The sequence below is a fragment of the Caretta caretta genome, chromosome 24, assembly GCF_965140235.1.
Source record: "Caretta caretta isolate rCarCar2 chromosome 24, rCarCar1.hap1, whole genome shotgun sequence".
NCBI lineage: Eukaryota > Metazoa > Chordata > Testudines > Cheloniidae > Caretta > Caretta caretta.
In genome coordinates this window covers 4,500,523-4,521,598 of record NC_134229.1, presented here as the reverse complement: position 1 = coordinate 4,521,598, position 21,076 = coordinate 4,500,523, and the positions used below count along the sequence as shown (strand labels likewise).

Genomic DNA, 21,076 nt, shown 5'->3' with positions numbered 1-21,076 from the left:
AAGGGGCTCGTCCAACATCTGCCGACAAGATGGGGCCGGGCACGCATGGTTCTAATTTCCAAAAGACGTAAAAAATTTTAACGACCCAGCCATTTATAACCCAGATCGTAATCCCTCTGCTTTAATTGCCTCCCGATCTAGCCCAGACACAAAGGCTCCCGAGCTCGCTCCTCTCTTGACTCTCACCTTCCTTTGTGCCTTCAATTTTAACGGCTTTTCTTTTCCTCTCCTTCTTGGCAAATAAATAACTGGTTCACTCCCCCGCCCCTTCCACTGCACACCCGCTCTCCCCTGGGGTTTGCTCTGCCAGGACATGCTTCCTTTGTAGTTTAATGAAGGTATATTTGTAAGGGGGGGAAGAAGTTCGTTTCATAAAGGGCCCCCCCAAAAAACCACAGCTAACAGGGGATGGATTCCGGAAGGGGTAGAGGGAATTCCTCCCCGAGCTGGCCTCAGCAGCTTTTTCCATTTAACTCTGGCTGAGGTAGCACTGGGGAATTGGGGGAGCAGCGAGGGAAGGGGTGTTGGGGGTGGGAGAATTTAGGCTGCCATAGCAGAAGGTGACCACAGTACAGCAGCTAGTTGGGGACTAAACGGCCGGAAGAGCAGGGCCTGCAGTGGGAAAGGAGAACCTGCCGCGAGTTGGGGGGGCGCGATGTGGTGGATCCAAGCCCACTACTCTGCCCCCTTTCTCAACACTCGCTTAGGCCTGGAAAAATCAGATCTCCCCTGCTCACCACGCCCCCCCGCCTCCTGTTCCCCTACCCCTGGCTGGCTAGCCCTCCGCAGCGGCAGAGGGCCTTTTGCCCCCCCCGGGGGGGGGGTTAATTGATGGGAAGGAATGAAGAAAGCCAGCTGGCCTGACAGGCACTTCCTTCTCCCCCAGCCCAGATTAGCGGCTGGGCCTTTCATCTCTCGCGGGCTCAGGGAGAGTGGTGGGCTGTGCCCAGTGGTGGGGTTACCGCGCGCTGCCAGCTGCAGGGGCAATGAGATGGCGCAGCTGGACGAGAGGAAGGGTGGCCATGGGGCACCAGAGATCTGGGTTCTATCCCTGCCTCCGCCACGAACAGCATCGTCCCTCCTTGGTCTATTCAGCCCACGAGAGCTTTGGAGCTGGGCCGGGCTCTCGCTCTGTGAGGGTGCCATGCCCGGGGGCCGGTGCTGCGGCCAGCCAGGTGGCACCAGCTTTATCTCTCTTTGTGGCCCATCAGCTGGCAGGAGATGCATGGGATTGTGGGGTGGGGGGAGAGGGAGACCAGGCTATAGGGCTGGGGCCAGTTTCAAGAGCTTTCCCAGAGGCTGGAATTCATCCAACCATGGGTCAGAGCTCCTGAGGCCAGCAGCAGTGGGACAGGTGAACCCCCCCGGCTGTGTGTCCGTTCAGGAGCGTTTAACACCGTGAACTTCACACACACACACACACACACAGGAGTCCTTCACATGGGTGCACGCAAAGCTCCAATCCTTCCGCTCAGATCTGCGCCCCTGGCCTTGGGCCTATTCCTGGGGCAGGGTCCGCTGGAGGCTCCGACTTCACGTACAAGTGGCTGCGCTCTGCCCGACAATTTTACAGACTCAACTGAGGACAAGTTAGCAACCCCATCACACATGGGGAAACTGAGGCGCAGGGACAAAGCGACTCACCCAAGGGCACACAGGGAGACTGTGGCAGAGCTGGGAATTGATCTCTGGAGGCCTAGCCTTGTGCCTGAATCACCAGGCCAGCCCTCCTCCCTTCTGCTGTCTTACCCCTTCCAGGCCTCCTGCAGGCCAAGAGTGAAGCACGGGGTGGGGGGGAATGGGTGCTTTCCTGGCCACTGCCAGTCCACTGGCTGTACCCCCAGCTCTTGGGCAGCCACAATGAACGTTTGCCACTATAGTCCCTTTAGGAAATAAAGGCCCAGCTGCTATCTAGTACTTGTCAGAGGTGGATCTTAAAGCACATTAACAAGGGAGGTCAGTATCACTTCTGTACAGGTTGGGAAACTGAGGCACAGGGCAGCACAGTGACTTGGTCAAAGGCACCCGGCAGAGCTAGGAACAGAAACCAGGCCTCAAGACTCGCAGTGGAAACGCAACTCACAGGGCGGGCCAGGAAGCTGGATAAAGCAACCCCCGATTCTGTGTGATTCAGGGACAGGCTGGGGGGTTGGCGTAATTCACACCTAATACACCGACAGGCTTATAAGGCTGCACCTGCCTCGGCGTTAACAGGCCTGGTCCTTTAGCTCCCAAGGGCCCAAGTTGGAGGCCCAGCTCCCGTGAGCCCCTCTGCAGCACCCCCTGCAGGCCCGTATCTTGCCAGGGGTGCTGGGTTTCTCATGCACCGCGAGCTTGAGGAGCCGGGGGTGAGCATGCAGGGGGAGGCAGGGGCCCAGTCCTCCCGCCCCACGCTGTGGCTGGGCACGGAAGGCCCCTTCCTTTCCAGCTGAATGAAAGCAGAGCAGGTCCCCAGCCCCATGGCCACAGGGGGCGGGGGAAGGGAAGATGGTTACTCCTCCAAAGGGGGTGGTCCGGTCCCTCTCCTTCCCCCACTCGGCGACTGGTTCCAGCACGTAACCGCGGCTCAGCCAAAGCTGGAGGGCGAGATTCAGAACCCACCGCCCCTGGCCGCGCCCCACTGGCCCCCCTCCACATTTCCTGCCCGACGATGCCACCGGCGGCCAGGAGTCTGAGTGCTAGTGACGCACCAGGGGGGAACCCGAGGTGACCAGCTCCCCAGGGACGCCCGTCTGGGTGATAAGCAGCCGGCTCTGAACCCTAGCTGACCTCGGCTGGGAAAGCAACACGGGCCAGAACAAAAGCTCCCTGCTTCCCTCTCCTGCTTTTCCCCTCCCACGTTCACCCCGTCTTTCTTGAAGAACTGTCAGCACCTCAGGCCAGCTCTGCTGGGGGGTGGGCTGGGGGGAAGAATTAGCTCATGCCAGCCAACAGAGACCCAGGAGGGCTGGAACAATTTGTATCGTGGAGGTGCGGTGAGCCCTTGAACCAAATTGCAAATCCTGTATATAACGGAAACCACTTCAAGCCAGGGGGTGCTGCAGCACCCCTCGTTCCAGCACCTATGCAGAGACCCCACTTTGGTTCCCGGGCAGCCTGGGAGATGCCACCAGCCCCTTTAGCCGTAAGCATCGGCTGTTACGGGATGATCTCGTCTCTCCGGCCTTTGCGAGCCGGAGAACCAGGCCTCTGAGTCAGCACTACTATTAAAGCAATTTTGCCTTGGACAGTGTCCAACTACCACGCCCGGATCTCTGCTGGTGAGCTACGGGGATGGCCCCCCACCCCAAGGAGCAGCGGCGCCCTTCACTGGCCAGAAAGGAGCCTCAGTGGGAACAGGGCACATGACCCAGCCTGGTCCTGCTGTCTGAAAGCTGGGGCTACCAACATCACTGACTTCTCATCCCTAGGCAGACTGACTCCCCATGGCCTCATGCCTTGTTGCAGCCCTTTCCACTGGTACCAAGTGGGGGTAAAATCCAGCATTGTGCTGGGACGTAGAGGAAAGAGCCAGGGTCAATGGGTCCTCATGATTTCTGCGACTTGGGAAAGAACACGTCACCGGCTTATTTACAGCACTCCCCAGCCCCAGGGCGAGGAAAGGCCCATCCCTGGAAAGGTCGGACATGACCGGAGGTGGATGGCCTCTGTTGAGCAGCAGGTCGCAGATGCAGGGCTGGGAAAAGCCACGGCAGTGCCGTCCTCTGCAGCGTGTCCAACACAGCATCTCTGCCCCCAACCCAGAGGAGTCACTCTCCGTGACTCATTCCACGCTTGGCGACTGTGCCCAGATGGCAACCATGCGGCTGGCTAGTGCCCGTGACTTTTGTAAGCAACAATAATACCTAGCACTTTCCATCCACAGACCACAAAGCACTTTACCGAGGAGGTCAGATTATTACCCCCATTTTACAGATGGGGAAACTGAGGCAAGGAGCGGGGAAGCGACTTGCACCCAGCTCACCCAGCAGGCCAGGAACTGCACCGAATAGACCCTTTTGCTTTGCCTTGAGGAGGTTTACCCCTTAGAAACCCCTGCTTTCCTTTCACACAGAGCCACCGAACGTCTGTCAGCTGGCAACAGTTTTGCCAACTTGGCTTGGGCTGATCCTGGTGCGCCATCTGCAACCCTTTGAGCCAGGGGTTTTCAAACTGGGGTCCGGGGGAGATCAAGGGCCCCATGAAGAACCAGCCTTGGTGGTTCTTAAAAAAAAAGAAATCAATAAATAAAAAATGAAGGGCTAGCCTGGTCTCAATAAACCCAGACCCTGCAGCCCCCCTTGCTAGGATTTGTGTTATTCCAGGTGGAACTGGGAGCAGAATCCAGCCCTGACAACAAGTGGTGGGGGAGCTGTCCTCAGCACAGGGCGATCCCCACAATTACTCGGCGCCATCCAGCCCCCTGAGTGTGTTGACAGATGCTGCAGCAGGCTTGGGGATTACAGGACGGGGTTGCTTTCAGAGCATGTAAATGACCTTCCTGCCGTTCTATGGCCATCTATCATTTCTATGCCCTGGAGCGCTCAGACGTTTCTATGACTTCCCGTTTTAGTGACAAGGAAGGAAGTCATTGCCCCTGTTCTAACGAAAGTTCCTCTGAAAGCTTCCTTGCGCGGGTCATCTGCCTGAACCTTGGGGCTCCTGGGATTGAGCTTGGGGAAGTGGGGCCCGGGCCTCGAGGATCAGGTACCTGCAAAGTGACCCAGGAACATCTCAGCATGAGAGTAGCGGGCAGAACCTCGTAGGGAGCGAAAAGGAAGGAACCTGATTCTGGTTTGTTTTAAGGGGTACCCTCACAAACAGAAAGGCCAGACTGGGAACTAGGTAGTCCTATCAGCCTGGTAAAACCTGCCGGTAGCAACCACCAGGGCACAGTGTGTGGGGGAAGGTGCTGTCCTTCTTGCAAAGTGGATGGGGAGCTGTCCTCAGGGGATACTCTGAGCGGGTCCCTCCAGAGGAGAGGCTGGGCTTCTGTGCAGATTTCACAGAGCCCTGGACTAGAACACTTTGGTCCCATTCCTGGTTCAGCCACAGTCCTGCTGGGTGACCTTGGGCAAGTTCCCCGCTCTGTGACTCAGCTTCCCTACTCACCCTTTCTCTATTTAGATAAGCTCTTGGGGGCAGGGAATGTTTCTCACTAGGTACATATACAGCCCCTAGCCCAATGAGGCCCTAATCTGGGTAGGAGTTTCTAGGCACTGCTGCAATACAATCCATCAGGATGGATTATTCCACCCAAACCGCTTTGTCCATCCCTAGCATCAGGGTCAGCTGTTTCAGGCTACTCCACTGCCACCCTCCAGCCCTTCCCTCCATCTAGCCTAAGGAAATAAAAACCCAGCCCCCTAGCACAGGGCGATATCTGGCCCAGCAGGGCACAGCCATGGGAGCAAACAGCTTGGTGATCATATTAAGTCATTCGCGACCATGGAGTTTAGGAACTTGGCTCTCCCAAAAACAGCTTTTGGAAGGGATATCAAGTTCAACCTTCATGCTTCAGGGCATGAGCCAACAACTAATTACTAGGGGCCAGGAAGGAACATTTCTTGGGCGGGGGGGGGAATTTAATCTCTGCTGTTTGCTGGGTTCTCTAAAGCAGCTGGTACTGGCGAATATCAGAATAAAGACAGCAGAACAGATGGATCTTGTGGTCTGATCCAGTCGGGCGATCCCTATGTTCCATGTTCCTTTTCTTCTGTCTGGATTCAGATGTTCCTCTTGTGGGGGACTTTGAGTCTGCATCTGGTCCCTGGGCCACATCCAGTTCACCACAGGCTGGCAATCGGTGCAGGGGAGGAGCTGGATGAAGTTTTCCTAGGAATTAGGCAGACAGAGAGAGAAGAGGCCAGAAGAGGGTTGGATGCCAGAAGCACATGGACAGTGTGCAGGCAGCGACAGGAGTTTTCCCCTTCACCTTGTCAGGGTCATAAAAAACCCAAATGATTTAACTTACTTATGAGGCAGAGACATGGGGCGATGTCATGGCTTTGTTCCTTTAGCCTGAGCGAGCTCTTAGCTCGATCATCCCCGACAGCCACAGGGCCAGACTGGTCCCTGCAGCAGCACGAGAGACAGCTGCTTGTGTGACTGCCAGACCGTGGTAGATGTATCAGGGATTGAACGAGGGATCTCCAGAATCAGCCGGCTGGTTGGGGCAGCAACAGACTCATCTCCTCATGTGGACCGGCACCAAGGGAGGCCTGTTACACACTCACCAGTGGGCTACGCTTGCACGTCCCCTAGATTGCTGCTGCGGAGGCCATGTTATAAGCTTGGGCAGCCCGACATTAGGAATAGGGGTGTGGCCTATTGTGGACCCTCCCCCTGCAACTTGTAGCTGCAGAGAATGGCTCAGGCAGAGGCCACATCTCCTCCAGACCCCTGCCCCAAAGAGCTTACAAACAAAAGGGGGGGAAACTGAGGCACATAGGGCAAGTGGCTTGACCTAGGAGAGCCAGGAAAGAACGCAGAAGTCAGTCCCCGAGTCCCAGGCTGCTGCAGATGGCTACAGAATGAATCCCCAAGTAGCTACATTTCTGGAGCCACTAAGATGGATCTCTGTCACAGGCGGCCATAAATCCTTCCAGATGAGACCATAAACCTTGAACCATCACGTGTGTGTCTTTATCAAACGGCTTTCAGCAGCTTGAATAACAAAAATAAAGCTTACCCTCAAAGGCTGCGAGAGCGAATGTGGTTTTAACAGTTGAATTAATATGTTTGGTTAGTTCATGTTCGAGGAACATTTGATCGTAAAGTTGTAACCCAGCAGATTAGGGTTTGGTGGACACGTGTCTGGTATGGGCATGCAGCTGCCTTTGGAGCCAGATCCTCAGCCAGCGTGAACTGCTGGAGTGCCATTGACTTCAGAGGTGGATTTATCCCAGGTGAGAATCCAGCCCTAGATGTCTGTGAAAGCACTAGTCACCCTCGATTCTTTGGGTCGGAGCTCCAACCGCCGGGGCTTTGGAAGAAATTTCTTCCATGGGCAAGATTATTCCATAGTTGCTTGCGAAGAAGTTTCTTGTGCCTCCCTCTGAATCTGGGAATTTTTGAGTTTGATCCTCCTATGTCCCAGAATTCCAGTTGCTTCCACTATGTACCCCCTCAGCAAGAAACATCCCAGAATGCATAGAGCTCAGCAACAAGGCAAAGCACCATGAGGTACCTCTCCAGAATGCTTTACTCCAGACTAAGTCCCCGCTGTGTAGACGTAACGAAGTAGGAAACAGCTGGCCATGAGGACGCAAGTATTGCAGGTTCTCTCAGCTGCAACAGTTAGTGTGCAAAAACCTCAGTGCTAGATACCTTGGCCCTCTCCTCCCCCGCCATTTAGACAAGGCCTTACAGACCAGAAACTGGACTGAATGGCACATGGGTCTGTTAATTCCTACATTCCGCTCCAGGGCATGGCTATTAAACCTTCCATTAGAGGTTGTCACCTCCAGCCAATTCCTGGCAGGGCCTCAGGAAAACCAGCCCCACCCATCCTTTTGGAAAGCCCAGGGAGATCTAGGGTTGCCCATTTGGGTTGGACGTATTCCTGGAGGTTTCATCACATGACATAATCTTCAATTAAAGAGGACTCTAATTCCTGGAGACTCCAGGACAGTCCTGGCATCCCTACAGCTCCTCAGACGGGCGGTGCTGTAGCAGGACCAGTCGCCATCGCTATAGAACAAGACACCGGTGGCCAGATATTCTCGGCCTCAGGACCTACCACGAGGGCCAGATTGCAAGAGGGGCTCAGCGCCCAAGGCCCTGAGCTCTTTGAAAGATCGGGCCGCTTATTTCGGTGGCTAACCAGGAGCTGAGCACTTTCTGAAGGCCTGCCGAGCCCTTCTGCGCACAGTTCTGTATTAAGATCATCCCAGTGCAGCTTCGTAGGTCTTGTCTACATGTAAAACACTGCAGGGGTGCGGCTTCTGCGAAGACGCTACCCTTCTGCCTCCCCGAGGGGTGACAGCTAGGTGAACAGGAGACTTCTCCCATCAGCCTAGTACTGTCTACACTGCTGGTTAGGTCGAGTTAACAGCGTCTTTCAGGGGTGTGGATTTTTTTCACCCCATAGCGATGTAGTTATACTGCCTTAATTTCCTAACATAGACCAGGCCTTAGAGAGACCATGGGCATGCCCGAGGAACCGCCCAAGCCTTGGATGGAGCTGGACTGAAGAAGCAGGGCCTGGCGCAAAGAGGAACCATGTAACGCGGTTCACCTTTGAGAACGGGTATTATGCAAAACAGGTCGTGATGCTCGTCCATTTCACTTCTGGGTCGCTTCGGCACGAGCGCTGCTCAACCCTCTTCCTTGCACCACGACGGGCCGCTGTGCGGGATCCAGCTGAGAGCTGATCAGGAGAGCACGACCAGAGAAAGGGGAAGGATAGCCCCGCGGTTAAGTCTCTGGACTGGGGTTTGGGAGACGTGGGATCTGTTCCTGGCTCTGCCCCAACTTGCTGTGCACGTCACTTCACTCAGGAAGTGGCAGAAGGTCCTGCTCCCTGCTGCTTACCCAGGGAGGGGTTGTTACCCAGACATAACGCCACCCAAGTTACATATTCCCTGGAGCAGTGGGGCAAGTAACCTCCTCTGCTATCGCCCTATCACCACCCCTGCTGAGCTCGACTGGATCAGAGACTGGTTGGGAGGTCACGAAGGCAGCAGGCGTTGCATATCCAGTAGGTCCATCCAACCCATACCCTGATAGGGAACGGAAGAGCAACTTCTCATACCCCTAGGGGGGGGAGGGAAGTCTAAGGGATGGTGCATGAAGCTGGGACTCAGGAGAACTGGGTTGAATTCTCAGCTTAGCCACAGTCCCTGGGCAAGTCACCGAATCTCTTTAGTCCTCAGTCCCCCATCTGTAAAACGGGGATAAGAGCATACCCTGCCCCCCCAGGGGTGCTGGGAGGGTCAAATCCATTCGTGGCGGTGAGGCTCTCTGCAACGCTATAGAGCTAGTCGTACTTTCTCTGCAAGATTTAAAGCCACGATGTGACCCTAGGCTCCTCCTACCTTCATGGGCTTCCTCACTTACTCTCTCCTGCACTGCGTGTTCCAAAGCACATAGTAACCCCAAGGCAAGCCAGCGCGCTCCGCCGCAGGGACAGCTGCACTGCCGGGGTGGCAACAGCTTGTAACGAAGGCATAACACACTGGAGGGTTAGGAAGAGACTAAACTTTATTTCCTGGCCCTGATAGTGATTTCTACATACCCAGGGCTGGGTATAATCTAACACGCAGCGTGCTGTGGGAACCTTTGGATGCTAATTAGCGCACTCATTATCTTTCTAGGTGACAGCCAGAGGCAGCACGATAGAAGGCCCCTGGGTCCGATTTCGCTAGGCTTTTAGCACAGATCCAGGACATGGCCCCAGCTTTGGAACAGTGTCTGGGAGGGGCCCGCCAGTGCCAGACCCACGCCTACGAGTCTCACACTCCCTCCAGGGTAGGGCCAGGTGGCTTCACCACCTCCTTAAAACTGGCCCTCTGGGCCAGCAGCACCCCTGCTTCACACCGCGAACTCCAGTCAGCGAGGGCCACTGAGACAGATGCCGAAGGAGACTCGTACGCTCTTCGGGGATTCACGCCCCTCACCCAGCATCTGCGGAGATGTGCGCACAGCTGCTGTCAGAACTTTAGGGTTTATTCGTCATCCGGAACACAGCCTGGGAAGTCCTGAGAGTAGCACAGAGAAGGTTAAAGCGTGATCCAATGTGGTTAGCCCTTGGTTCGAGCTCTGTCTGACCCTCCGCTTGGCCTCCTTCCTCTGACTCCAGCTGAGAGTCCTGACTCCTTCCAGCAGCAAGCTCGGATCCCCCACCTCACCTCCCGGTCCTTTGCCCTCCAGCTGGGGAAATGCTGCTCGGCCACCCTGAGGCGGGAACGTCCAGATCCCTCTGGGTTGTGGATTGCGAGGCATCTGGGTGACTGGATTTGCCATGGTCTTCTCAGCTGCTCCACTGATGTGCGGCATAAACGCCAGTCAGCTAAGCGCCATTCTCACTGGTGTCCTAGCCTGCCCCGAGAGCAGACAGCCCTTGTCCACCCACTCAGTAACCATGCACATATAGGGGAAACTGAGGCAGACACAGGCGCCCTAAAAATATTACAAACGATCCCCACTTCATCACACCTAAGAAACTCCCTGCAGTGCTAGCTCAGCTGCCCAACTGAATGCTGCCAAGGTGGGTTATTTGTCATGACTCAAGCAGCACTCCAAGCTCAGAGGGTCAAAGAGGACACACCAGATGCCATGGCTTTAGAGGAGAAGGTGTCCCATACAGCTGCAACCCACTGGTGAGCGTGTGTGTCACAGGTCCCCATCTGTTTCGGGGCCGAGATGCTGCGTTGGACATGCTGTACCAGTCGGCAGTCCTGGCTCTTTAGATTAGCGCCGGTCCCCAGCGTCCCAGCCAAACCAATGCCCACCCAGCACCTGCAGAATGGTCATCTGGTAACTGTGGCAGCCGGCCATGGGTCACCTCTGCCAGTGGCCAAGTTTGCCACCTTGTCCGGGACAACATTGAGGGAGGTGTTTGCAGCATTGAGAGGGCTCCCCCCCACAGCACCTTTCTCTGTCAGGCTGCCATTTCTCTCACGGTGAAGACAGGCAGTTTCATTATTGGGAGGGGAAACTGAGGCACAGGGAGAGATGAAGTAATTTACCCAGGCAGGGAGCCTGAGGCAGAGCCAGCAACCAAGCCCAGGGCTCTTGAGTCAAACACCACCCTTCCTCCCTGTGCTTAAGCAACTGCCACAGCTTTCCTCCAGAGGGATAGCCCTTCCATCAGTGCAATGCAGCCACCTCTGAGGTGGAACTTGGCAGCTGAACAGTTGTTCTCAAACAACTTTTAATCACCACTGCCCTGGGGCTAGCTTTGAACCCCTGAACAGGCTGGGAAAGATGCTGGAACACCTGAGCTAGCTAACCCATTCCTCTGTTACATGTCCCCACATGAAGTACCTCCATTCATCACCAGAACATTTCCTTCTCCACATCTGGTCTCCCATACACTTCCTCTGACCCCTGGATACATGCACTACTATTCCAACTATGTTGTGGCTAGTGGGTCCTTTCCAACGGCTGAAATATTTCTGGGCATCAATTGTTTTAACATCTATTTCACTTCTCCATTATTCCTCTAATAAGGTCGAACATCTGGAAGGTTGGATGCTTTAAGTACCACTGCTTAGTTCAGTTTAACTATCGCACCATGGTAACAGGAAAAAATATATGCTACAAACATCCCAGACCATGAAATGCCACAGAAATTGAATATAAATGCAAAAGCCATGTTTCCTTTGTGGCTGTGATATGTTTGCAGCAGCTAACAATCAAAGTAAAAATCTCCCAGGACCTGATACACAGGAGTATGACTCTGAAGGGGAATGTTTTAAATTCCTCCTGGGTGGTACAGCTAATGGGTCCTGAATTTATCTAGAGGCAAAGATTTTACAAACCTGTCCCTGAAATGCAGCCACCTCTGGGGTGGGGCATGGTAACCATACAACAGCCAGACAGAACGTGGCACAGGGATCATTCACTCATCACTGAAATGCAGCAATCTCTGGGGTGGGAGACAACAGCTGTTTAACAGTGCCCAGCAACAGCTCAGGCCAGGAAGCTGGGTGTGTTTGGAGACAACTGAAAGCAGAGAGGAGTTATGGAGGTGAAACGTAATGACACATTTTGGAATTAGGCCAGCTCTCTGGCGTTAAAGCCCCCAACTCTTGCACACACAAGAAGGCACCAAGGATCTTCAGTGGCCGGGAGAACCATTTTGCGCGTCTTACCAGCACTGAGGGTACTTCTAACATTACAGCACTTTCTACAGCTCACATCCCCTGCTGCTCCACCACAGCGAACACCTGGGAACCTTCAGGTCCCACTGCAAAGCCCAACTGTTCACCCCAGAAGGAGGGGTGAGCAGATGGAGGAGGAGCTTTGGACAGCAGCTCCTGTCGGTTGCATTTTTTTCCTCCACCCATCGCTTGCCAGCTTCCACCATATTTGGCGATGCCCTTTAGTCCCCAGCTCCTGGATTCATGTGGTTAGGGCAGAGTCTCAGCTTCCATTTAAAGAAAAGAAGAGCCAAGCTGGAAAGCGTGGGCCCCCTCAAGGCTCGGACACCAAACGGCAAATAAAAAGAACCCAACGTTTGTTAAGCCGATCTCAACATTAGGGGCCCAACTCATGAATTCTAAACACTTGGGGCTGCCGATACTGAGCCAGCTCTCTGTGCTGGCAAGGAGGGAGGGAGGGAGACTCCCAGATACCCTTGCTGGCCAGAGAATACAGCAAGCTGTACAAGAACATCCCCTGGCAGGCTCCCTGCTTTTCCAGAGCTTCAGTTCCAGGGCTAGAAAACCCCCTGAGCTAAATGCAGCCACCACATCAAACACTACCAAAGCCTACAGCTGCCTGTAGCACCCCTAGTGATAGGAAAGAAGAAGGGCTGGGCTGTGATGAATATGAAGGGGGCTGCTAGGGACAGACAGACCTTGCTGCTCTCTCTGGCTTCTAGGCTGGGCTATATAGGTCACCAGATGGGGTTTCCCCGAAGACTAGCTGACGGAAGGATCACACGCGGGCTCTGGAGTTCTGCTCCCATCACCAGGGCCTCTGGCTAACACCCTCCATTAAGTTGGATGCGTTCGCTGGCTAAGCCACGATAACCCCAGACTGTAACACATCCCACCAGCCCCTCCACACATCCCCCTTACCTTTGCATTGTTACCATAAGTCCAGGCAGGGGGTGTTGTTTTTGGCACCACGGCAGAGTGCAATTGCTGACAGATTTCCCCCTCTCTAGCTTTACTGCTCCGGCAGTTACCAAGGAAAAAACTTGGCCAGAGGGAAGGGGAAAGAACTGTGTTTGTAAAGGCCCCTGGGCCACACCTGATTGATTGACTGATTGATTGGAAGCACACAATGCAGACACACCTTAGAGGCAGCAGGAGCAGGCAGTCTCCGGGTGATCTGGGATTCCATGCCTAGCCGGTAAGCCAGGGGTGACTTGTTCAGAGTCAGCGATTTATCCTGATGCTCAAAATGTGAGACCATGTTAGCAGAGACCTTGGATAAAGGATGGCATCTCCTTCCTTTGGGACATGGAGCAGGGGGGTAAGCCCCACCCAGGCAGCAACCAGCAATTGCAAGAGGCTCTGGGTCAATGACTGTGTTATTGTTTGTGGTACAGTCTTGTCCAGAGAAGTCATAGCTGAGCTCAGAGCCCCTTCGCGCCAGGCGCTGCACAGACATGGAGCAAGACAGTTCCTGCCCCAGTGAGCTCACCGCCTGAACAGCCCAAAAAGGGAAAGGGGAAACTGAGGCACAGAGCAGGGCCATGACAAAGGTCATACAGCAGGGGAGGGGTAGAGCTCGGACTAGGACTCCTCACTCGCAGGCTAGACTTACCCATTGGGCCATGCTGCTGTTCGCTCGCCACAGCTGAAGAACAGCCTGGAAAGTCCTTTATGGAAAAGGGACCCTGGAAAAGATCTGGGGGTTGCAGGGGATAATCAGCTGAGCAGGAGCTCCCAGCGAGTTGCTGGGCCAAGAGGGCTAAAGTGACCCTGGGATGCAGAAACAGAAGAATCTTGAGTAGGAGCAGAAGGTTATTTTGCCTCTGTACTTGCCACTGGTGCGACCGCTGCTAGGATCCTGTGTCCAGTCCTGGTGCCCACAATTCAAGAGGGATAAATCACAGCGGGTTCGGAGAAAAGCCCCGGGAGAGATTTGAAAACCTGCCTTCCAGTGATAGACTCAAGGAGCTCCATCTATTTAGGTTAATGACGAGAAGGTGAAGGGGTGACTTGATTAAGGTCCCTAAACAGGGAATTAACGGGCTCCTCAATCTAGCAGAGAAAGGGCTCCCATGAGCCAGCAGCTGCAGCTAGACAGATCCAGACTGTACATGTTTAACAGTGGGAATTCTTAACCATTGGAACAATTGACCAAGGGGCGGCTCCATTCTTAAAGATCTGCCCTGGGCATTAGTGTGGGGACGTTCTCTGGCTTGTGCTTCGCAGGAGGGTCAGACCAGAGGATCATGTTGGTCCCTTCTGGCCTTGGAATCTATTTCCAGCCAGGCAGGGGCACTAGATGCGGGGACTGGATGTGGGCACTGCAAGATCTCTGTTCTCCTGGGGCCGTCTGCATCTGCTCCCCGGAAGCCCAGCCTCGCAGACAGCAGCCCTGTTTTTCTATGCAGCTCATTCTCTCCCCATGACGCTCCCGTGCCCAGCCACTACACAGGGGGTCCCTCTATCACAGCCAGACCGGGTGCAACAGGCTGGGGAGCCAACTGCTTTTATCTAAGGCTTCCACTATTACGGTGCTAGGGGCTGTACAAGTATCCAAGAACCTCACCTTCTTTGATGTATTTATCCTCACAGCACCCTGTGGGGCAGGGCAGCGTTATTATCCTCATTGTGCAGATGGGGAAACTGAGGCACAGAGCAGGTCTAAAGTCTGTGGCAGAGCAGGGACTGGAACCTTTGTCACCTGCTTTGCAGGCTAGCGTCCTAACCACTGGACCAGCCTTCCTCCCACCCCCCTGACATCTGGACCCACAAGCATCATGGGGGTGCCCTGGGGTCCCCTGTTCAGTGAAGGGGCCATCTGAGACAAACCCTCCTGCCCTCCAACTCATTTCACACAAGTCACCGAACAAATCTGCGACAGTTTTTACTCATACCCAGCCCGGCTCAGATTCAAACCGGTGACCTTAAGGTGACAGACTCTGTATCCTGTTTCCAATGCCCCCCACCACCCCTAGCCACACAACCCCCACCCCCGAACGCAGCTCCCCAAGTGGCGTGAGAAACCCTGCAGATGTGAAAGGAGCTAGCCAGAGGCCCTAATTAGTTTGGCATGTCCCAAGGTTTTACAATCATAACGCTGGGCGGGTGTTTTCACTTTTCATTGTTCGGGGGGCCCCGAGGGTGAGGACAGAGGGTAAACAGGGCCTGTTTCTAACCTTCACGCCAGCCCAGCCATTCCCACCGCACAGGGGAGATTGAAAACACTTAAGCAAACAAAAGCTGAGCCCGGGGTCTTTCCTGGCAGCGTCCTGAGCAGCTCTCAGATAGGATTCTTTGTTATGACTCTGGAGGGATGGAGGACACCCACAAACCTATAGAGATCAAAGGCTCCAGGAGAAGGCGGATCGGCACAGAGGTGGTCCGCTTGAGTTTGGAGTAAGGGGCAGCAGGGACCTGACCCCAAGTTATTTGCCTTATGGCTTGTTTCATTTATTCCTGGGGTCAGGGCATGCAAGATGAGCAGGCAAAGGGGTGGGGGGGAAACTGGTGCTGTTTGTAAAGCACTTGCTGGGTTTCATCCAGTGCTGTGCAAAGGTAAAGACAGACTGGAGACACTCTGAGGACAAAAGAATAGCTTTGTGTTTTAGGCAGCAGATGGGCACTGGCTTTAAACCCCAGCTCTGCCCCAGTTTCCCCTCATCCCTCCGGCCCTCCACTTTCCCTCTGCCGAATAGAGATCGTAAGCCTCCCTTTGTCCGCTTAGTCTGCAAGCGGGTTGGGGCAGGGGCTGTCTCAGAGTGTCTGTCCAGAGCCCGGCACAACGGGGAGCTGATCTCTTTGTGCTACTGAAACATAAACAGGCTTGGAAGCCTTTGATTGTTATTGACAAACACCAGTTTCGCCGGACACACCCAAGCCCACATGATCATTGAAATTGACAGTCTGGCAAGGTAAGAAAAACGCCACCTGAAAACTTCTTAGAGTCCCGCCTTCACTTGTGCAAAATGTGTCATCAGGCTGGCCTCAAAGGGGCTGGAGGAGCGGCGCCCGTTAGGTCGCTTTAACTTTTTCAGTCTCAACATCTCTGGTCAATACATAATGATGGCATCAGGCCCCACACAGCCCACCATTTTGCAGCATAGTGAGAACGTAAACGGAATAAAAATCTGAAAACGTGCTTAAAAATAAACATCGGGATTCGAGCAGTGGAATTCGGCTGAGCCTAAATATAAATAAAAATAACCCCCTGGAAATTCAGGTACGCCGGTGGTGTCGGCTCCGAGGACCTCCGGCGGGTGTTGGTCTTTCCAGAGCAAAAGGGATCAGAGCCGGTTTCTCATCTCCTCTGAAAGGGAAGATATTGCTCCCTGCGACAGGGCACCTTGCGGGACCCGGGGGTCAGAACTGACCCAGAGGAGAGCACCCCCCGACTGAGCTCACTGCGGCACAACGCCACCTTTCCATCAGCTGGAGTTTCCATAGATTTTCACACATGGCCTGCCTGGCCTGACAGCGGGGAAGGTTATCGTAGCTGCACGGTGGGTTCCCCTTTCCGCCCAGTGCCCCGCCAAGCCATCTTTCATCAACACTTAGCCAGGCTGTCAGCCCCTCTGGCACAACCTGTGTCAGGGTTTGCGGGTCGGGCGCGGGAAGCTCATTTGTAACAGGCGGGAGGCACAAGAGGAAAGAGGTCCTGGGGAAGCAGATGCTGGCGGGTGACTGGTGATGCCTGAAGAGCTGCCTGACAGAATCCATCCTGCCCCCCACTTGGTGCATACTAGGCCCTGGAAATCCTCAGCAAATCGGCTAAGAAAAAGTTGGACGCAAACATTAGACAGATGTATTTTATGGGAGACATTTTTAAAGAGGGGTCACCGGGCCGTTCCCTTCAGCACACCGATTTCCTGGCCAAATTCTAATTAGATTAATTCTATGCCCCAGATTTCCCTTTGTTGTGTAGCATTGCGAAATACTGTAAAACCGCTGCCACGCCCCAGAGGCAGCTGCATTTCAGTGTTGGATGAGTGAACCCTGTGTAGAGTTGCTGAGGGCTGTTAAGCCAGTACTGTGTCCCACCCAAGAGGTGGCTGCATTTTAGTGCTGGGTGACTGAACTCTGCGGAGGAGGGTTGATAAACAGCTGTCACACCTCACCACAGGAGGACAGAGCTGTAGTGAAAGGAATGACCGATCCCATGCCTGGCACAGTATTCCACGACTGTACACGGCCTTAACAGCCAACGCTCCCCTTCCTAACTAGCCTGAACTTACCCCAGCAAGGTAGGGAAATTTGATCTCTAATTTATAATAGGGAAACTGAGGCACGGAGCTGCCACAGAAAGTCAGTAGGAAACCAGGGAGTGGAACCCAGGAGCCTAGTCCCCTGCTCTAACCACTAGACCCCACTTCCCTCCCAGAGCTGCAGACACACCCGGGAGTCTTGACTCTCAGTCTTATACTCTAACCACCAGATCACACTCAGAACTGCAGAGCTGGGAATAGAAGCCAGTGGTCCTGGCTCCCAGCCCACCCCCACAAACCACTGCTTGAGGCAAAACACACTAATCTCGAAAACCATCCTGATTCACAGCTTAAGAAGTTCCAAGGTGAAGTTGGCTCCCGGATGTGACAGGCAACAGGGAGATCAAAAGCCAAGTCAGAGGGGGTTAGGTGCTATCAGCAAGAGCCATCTCTCTCTGCGGGGAAGGAGCGCCTCCCTAATTAATCACACCACCACTCTTACTTGCACGCCTGCATCCCCTCACTGCCTGAACACAGCTTCCCCCTCCGAGCACTTCAGACAGGCCAGGGCTTGCAGCTGATTTATCCAGGGGAGGGTATTAGCTCAGCTCTTCCGCCTAGGGGAACTGGCTCGTTTCCTAGGGTTCAGGGCCGGGACTCTGAAAATCTGGGTTCTGTTCCACCCCTGCTGGGGACGTAGGCCCCAATCCGGGAAAGTATCTAGGCTACTAACTCCTAGGAACCCAAATCCCTTTGAGGAGCTGGCTCTGAGTCCTAGCCTCACACCTTCCCCAGGGCTACCTATCTACCCAGAGTGACCATCACTGTAGCATCTGGGCTCCTCCGAACCTTTTCTGTATTTATCCCCACAGCCCTGTCCCCATACGAAGGGCACCTGATAATCAAGATCAGGGTCCCACTGTGCTGGGTGCTGTACAGACAGTTCCTGCCCAGCAGAGCTTGCAATCAAAGCAGACAAAGGAAAACCGGCCCCCTTTTCCAGAGGGGACCTGAGAGCCAGAGAGGCTCGGGATGGGCTTCACTCAGGCGGCTACGTCCCGTTCTGAGATCCCGCTGCGATCCACGGTCCTGCCGAACCTGCCGGCTCCTAAATTCGCTCAGTGCCTACGACTTTGCAGCCGAAGGACCCCAGGCATCTCCGGGTCTGGGCGCCCAGACCCTCAGCTCCCACCTGAGCAATCCAGGCACCAGGCCGGGCGTTCGGCCGCCCACCTTACCCGTGAAGCCTGATCTAGTCGGTGTCTCAGCAGCCACCTACCGGCTCGGGGCCCTCAGAGCAGACACCCCAAGCACACAGCTCGGGGCGGGAGGGGGGAAGGAGGGAAACGTCCACCTCCCTTATAGCCCAGCTGTGCGGGTACTCACCTGGGACACCCCTGGGCCCAGTCCCCCCTATGCCTGGTGAGGACCTTCCCCCTCTCCAGTGCGTGCCCTCACCACTGACTAGGGAGACACCCTAGCTCTTCTTCCTAGTTAATTATTCAACTATTTAATTACAGTGGGACCCTTTGATTGGGAGAGACTGAGGGCGGATAGCCCCTTGCCCAGGGGTTAGGGCTCGCACCCTGAATCTTGTCTCATCAGGCAGAGTGAGGGATTTGTACTGGGGTCTCCCCCATGCCAGCTGAGCTCCCTACTCACCAGGCTAAAGGGAGGTTCCGTCCCCACTCCCCCCACCAGCTGGTGTGTGTGACATCATCCGTGGGGCCTAATCTGGCAGGCCCCCTCCGAGCACATCTACTGGATCGGGACTCACCCGTAGGTACCCCAATGACTGACTTCCCCTGTTAATGGAGAAGCAGAGCTAGGTGCCAAACACCAGGGGAGGGGAAAGGCTCAAGACACCTCCCCCCCTCACTCGTCAGCATCTCCCTGTTTAACCCCAGTCAGGATAACCCACGTTCAGCTCGCCTGTGGGTACATCTGCCCTGCAATCAGAGCCCGCACATCCACACTGCAAGGTTTAGCCCCGTGACCTGAGCCCATGTCAGCTGCCCTCGGGCGCTGAGGCTGGGTACCGGCTGGGGGTTGACTGATGTGCAGACAGTCCTTTCATGGCCAGGGGAGCCATCTGGAGCCCCCTAGCCTGTGTCTCCCCCAAGGTTAGAACATGGCCCCCCAGAAAGGGGGTTGGCTTGTCCCATTGTGCAGACAAGAGAAATCCCCCTGTTCTAACTTGTCGGGGCCATGTCTCGGGGGAAAGGCCGTCATTGCTATGGGGCAGGCGGAGGGGCATCTGGACAGCAGAGGAATTGCAAAGGCAAAGGGACGAGGGGGCCTGGCAGGCAGGTGGAGGGAGCGTGATTTCAGGGGGAGGGTTTGAGGGAACTGCAGGAGAGAAGGGGTTAAAGGGAATGGAGTTGCTCCTGATTTACATCAGGATCAGGCCCAAAGGAAAAAACGCAGACCTCTGTTCCATGTTGCCCCGTCCCTGTGCTTTTGGGGGTGCAGGTTAAGGTAGCTTTAGGCCCCCTCTGCATTCCCTGTATGGGGCTGTACAGCCCAGCCCTGGTGTCAGTCAGAGCAGCCTCTGGGCTGCTCTAATTTACACTTGGCTCCCTGTGTAAAGGAGTAGGCAGGGAGTAGCCACAGCAGCGAAGGCTCTGGCCATGCCCCTTCTATAAGGTGCTGGAGCAGAGTGGGTGCAGGGGCCTTCCCCCAGTTCCACACCTGCATAGGGTGGAGTGGGGATTTTTAGGGGGCTGTTTCCACCCACTGTCCCCAGCAGGCTGACGGCATCACTGAGAATCAGCCCCCAGCACTGACAGGAGCCCTGGGGGGCATTCGCCGCCCACACGGCACTAGGGGCTGCGTGGAGACCGGTGCCTTCAACTCCCATCTCCCGTTGCTCTTGTCGCTAGTATTGCCCCGCGACAGCTCAGTCCAGGAGCTGCAGCCACCCCCACCCCCCTAAAAGCCAGCTTGCCCTTCCCCTCGGCTCTGCAGCCAGCAAGGCAGGGAGGTTGAGGGGGAGGATGCAAAAATGCTTCCCATGGAAAAGCTCCTCATCTTGCTATTTCCCGGCTGGCTCAGAGTCCCGCAGCCCATTCTGCGAGGGCTGGAGCGGGGCCAGCCACCTGGAATCACCATCAGCCCCTGGCTCGCCCAGCCACCTCAGCCTGCAGCATCCTGGGGGCTGTCGGCGCCGCGTGTGGGTGAAGACAAGGGAGCTGGGAGTCAGGATGCCTGGGGTCTATATCCAACGTTGAGAAGGAGTAGGATCTCCTGCGGCCACATGCTCTAACTGCTTAATCACATCCACTCCCAGAGCTGGGCATCGAACCCAGGAATCCTGGCTCCCAGTTCCCTGCTCTAACCACTCGCTCAAACTCCCAGGGCTGGGAACAGCTCCCCAGACCCCCCCTGCTGTGATCACACTAAGATGTTATAATCGTTCCCGTCTCCCGCTAACGAGCGCCTATGGCGGCAGCTTCGAGAGAGGGCTCTGGCCAGGGGGCTAGTGGCCCCTACGCTCCCCAGTGCTGCACCCGGGAGCCACAGAATCCCTGCAGGACATCTCAGCGGACGCAGATGCCCCACGGCCGCTCTCACGGGGAGCCCGGGAACAGGGCTGTTCCGTGGAGGTTTTTTCTCCTGCCCAAGGAGTTCAAAGCAGAGGCGAAGGCCCCGGGGCTGAGCCCACAGAGGGTGGGCAGTACAGGACATACCCCCTCCCCGAAAAGACATCAGCCTGCCAAGGGGCCCTCACTGGAAGGGCAGCTTCTGCAGGGCCAGGGGGGAGTTCAGTCCCTCTGGTCTATTCGACCCCTGGCCATAGTGCTGGCCCTGCTGCTCCAGTTCTGGGACCCCCACCTCCTCCCCAGTTCAGCCGATGCCCCACAGTCCTGACCCCCAGCCCCCTGCTATCCCAGCCCTGCCAAACCAACCCGTAACTCTGGCACTGTGCATGGGGGGGTGGGATTGTGTTGCTTTGTTCCAGCAGCCCTGCCCGGCGTGCAAAGCTGCTGTTGCAACCATGCCCCCCCTCATCCCCCGCTGTCCCTTCGCTGACTCCCCTCCCGGACTGGTTTAGATTTGGAAAAG

At 55.4% G+C, this 21,076-nt stretch overlaps 1 protein-coding gene across 3 annotated transcripts in view; it reads right to left on the bottom strand.

The window, feature by feature from the left end:
* Window positions 1-21,076, bottom strand: part of ISG20L2 (interferon stimulated exonuclease gene 20 like 2) — a 44,748-nt gene that overhangs the window by 11,219 nt on the left and 12,453 nt on the right. For 2 of the 3 annotated variants that reach the window (XM_048827939.2, XM_048827940.2), the window contains one exon: window positions 9,166-9,680. The exons of the other annotated variant lie outside the window; for it this stretch is intronic. Coding sequence is in view for 1 of the 2 variants with exons in the window: in XM_048827940.2 (XP_048683897.2) it covers window positions 9,641-9,680 (40 nt within the window). In the remaining variant the exon portion in view is untranslated. Of the gene's footprint in view, window positions 1-9,165; window positions 9,681-21,076 lie in introns of those variants that run through there. 3 annotated transcript variants of the gene reach the window in all.